The sequence below is a fragment of the Sphaeroforma arctica genome (genome assembly GCF_001186125.1).
Source record: "Sphaeroforma arctica JP610 unplaced genomic scaffold supercont1.2681, whole genome shotgun sequence".
Classification (NCBI taxonomy): Eukaryota; class Ichthyosporea; order Ichthyophonida; genus Sphaeroforma; species Sphaeroforma arctica.
The window spans coordinates 2,785-5,270 of NW_014037877.1; the positions used below are offsets into that span (position 1 = coordinate 2,785).

A 2,486-nucleotide genomic window follows, 5' to 3' on the forward strand; every position below is an offset into this window, starting at 1 on the left:
CTACACACACACACACACACACACACACACACACACATATATATATATATATATATATATATATATATATATATATATATACGTACACAGGTATGACACTGATCTCCAGCTGTATTTGTCACGCTAATACTTCAGCCAACTCGCAAAGACAAACGTAAAAAAGTACATCTCCATTGAATGGTCATCATTTATCATTCGTCATGTACTTGCTACTAATTATCTCTGCACATATACACTAAAGAAAACACCATTCATACATACATTTTTGCCACACTCATACATACCCTTATACATATATACTTACTTACTACAAATAGACATACCCATATCTGTGACACTCAATTCTTCAGCTAACTCTCTGAGATACACATTGATTGTTTGCGCTGCCATTGCACTTAGGTCGGCGAGTGGGTGCTCAGACAGACTTTTGAGCTCTTTATAAAGCCCCTCTCTCAATTCGGGATCTGCAAATGTAAAGCAAGTGAGGAGAAAATACCATTTATACTAGTAAAGCAATATGTAAACGTAAAAGAATTGAGGAGTAAATACCATTTATAATAGTAAAGCAATATGTAAACGTAAAAGAATTGAGGAGTAAATACCATTTATAATAGTAAAGCAGTATGGAAATACAAAGCAATTGAGGAGTAAATACGATTAAGTATAGCAAAGGAAAACGTAAATGCAACGCGATTGAGAAATATTTACTATTCATAGTAGTAAAATAATCGAAAAATAAATACCACCGTGCTCTAGATAGCGATTTGCGCAAGATTTACCTAAAAGCAATAGAAAGATAAATACTGTTTATATGATAAAGAAATTGAAAGATAGATACCGTTTATACCAATGAAGCAATTGAAAGATAAATAGTATTCATAAAAATGAACCAATTGAAAATTCAATGTCAAATAATAAAACAATTGAAAGGTAAATACTATTCATAATAATAAAGCAATTGAAGATTCAATGTAATGAAGTAATTGAGAGATAAATACTGTTTATAATAGATACATAATTTGGAAAGGTCATTTATAGTACTTCAGCGATTTGGAGTAGGTGTCTATTTTAGTATATGTAGCAACATAATACTAAAAGGAATTACTATGAAAAATATGATTAAATATGAACAGCAATGAGTGGAGATAAATGGATATGAATAAGTAATAAAAATGTTACAATACAAAAACAATTGCACACAATAGCAAAGCATTCAAGGATGCGCTATATTGTATCCCACCTTTCCTAGCTATGGCGTCGAGCTCAGTCAGGATAGCCTTGCGACAAGATTGAAGAGAACACGAACAATAGTAAAGCGCTCGTGAGTACTTTATTTTGAATAAACTTCTAAGTTTTCCTAACACTACCGTGTAGAGCAGTCACAGATTATATTAAAGCGCTCTTGATTGCTTAACATTTTATAATCTATCTATCTCATCTTTCCTAACACTGGTGTTTAGCTCATCCAGCATAGCCTCACCAAAATAGTAAAGCAAATACAAATTATAGTAAGGCACTCACGAATACTTTACATTTTGGTCTAAACACCTATCCTAACCCTGACATCCAACTCAGCCAACATAGCCTCGCCGCAATAGTAAAGCAAACACAAACAAAAGTAAAGTATTCCAGAGTGTTTTGCACTATTATATATACTTACCTCACCTTTCCTAACACATGCATCCAATTCGGTCAACATAGCCTAACCGCAATAGTAAAGCAAACACAAACAATACTAAAACACTCCCGAGTGCTTTACATGATTATATATACTTATCCCACCTTTCCTAACACTGGCGTCCAACTCAGCCAGCATAACTGTACGGAATTGCGGTGCATGGAGGTGTATCATACGCAGAGCCTCTCTCTTAATCTCATACCGAGAAGTTGGCGTAGGCAGAATGGTACACAGATACCCAAACAACACCTTGGTCTCTGTTTTAGGGTTCGTAGGGTTTGGGTTCAGGGCTTGGGTGGGATATGTTTTTGGGTTTAGAGTTGAAAATGGTTGATGTAAAAACAAGATATGTAATGGTAATAACTATCTGAAGGTACAGTTATCAGTGAATGAGTGGAAGTCTCAGCATACAACCTTCGTAGCCGGTAATCATCAGATATGCAACCAATACGGTAGCATTAGTACATACTGACATGCTAGCCACGTGTTGTATCGTCCCATCTGACTGTGCAGTCGTGTGTATGGTAGTATCTGTGCACTATACACTTACAATCCCGTGTTGTGACGATAAAAAAATAAGCATGCAGATCTCCTAAGGCCATGTGGTCACAAGTATCACAGTCTAAATCCAACAGAAGCGCTCTGCAAAGGCCTGTTTATAAGTCGATACATCCGTTTTGTACATTACAATGTGAGGGTGTGCGTGTGTGTGCATAGTGAAATACAGGTACAAATATAATCCTGATTGATCGTACGACACCTCCTCACCGTGTAGTGGTCAATTAACGAGGTGCTCAATACAGTTCCC

The 2,486-nt window shown here is 35.9% G+C and overlaps 1 protein-coding gene across 1 annotated transcript; it reads right to left on the reverse strand.

Moving 5' to 3' along the window:
* Positions 1 to 300: 300 nt before the first annotated feature.
* SARC_12892 (hypothetical protein) lies at positions 301 to 464 on the reverse strand (the record flags this gene model as incomplete). The annotated part of the gene is made up of 1 exon (XM_014292994.1): positions 301 to 464. A coding segment is annotated over one exon (164 nt), but the record flags the coding sequence as incomplete, so codon positions are not given.
* Positions 465 to 2,486: the final 2,022 nt, after the last annotated feature.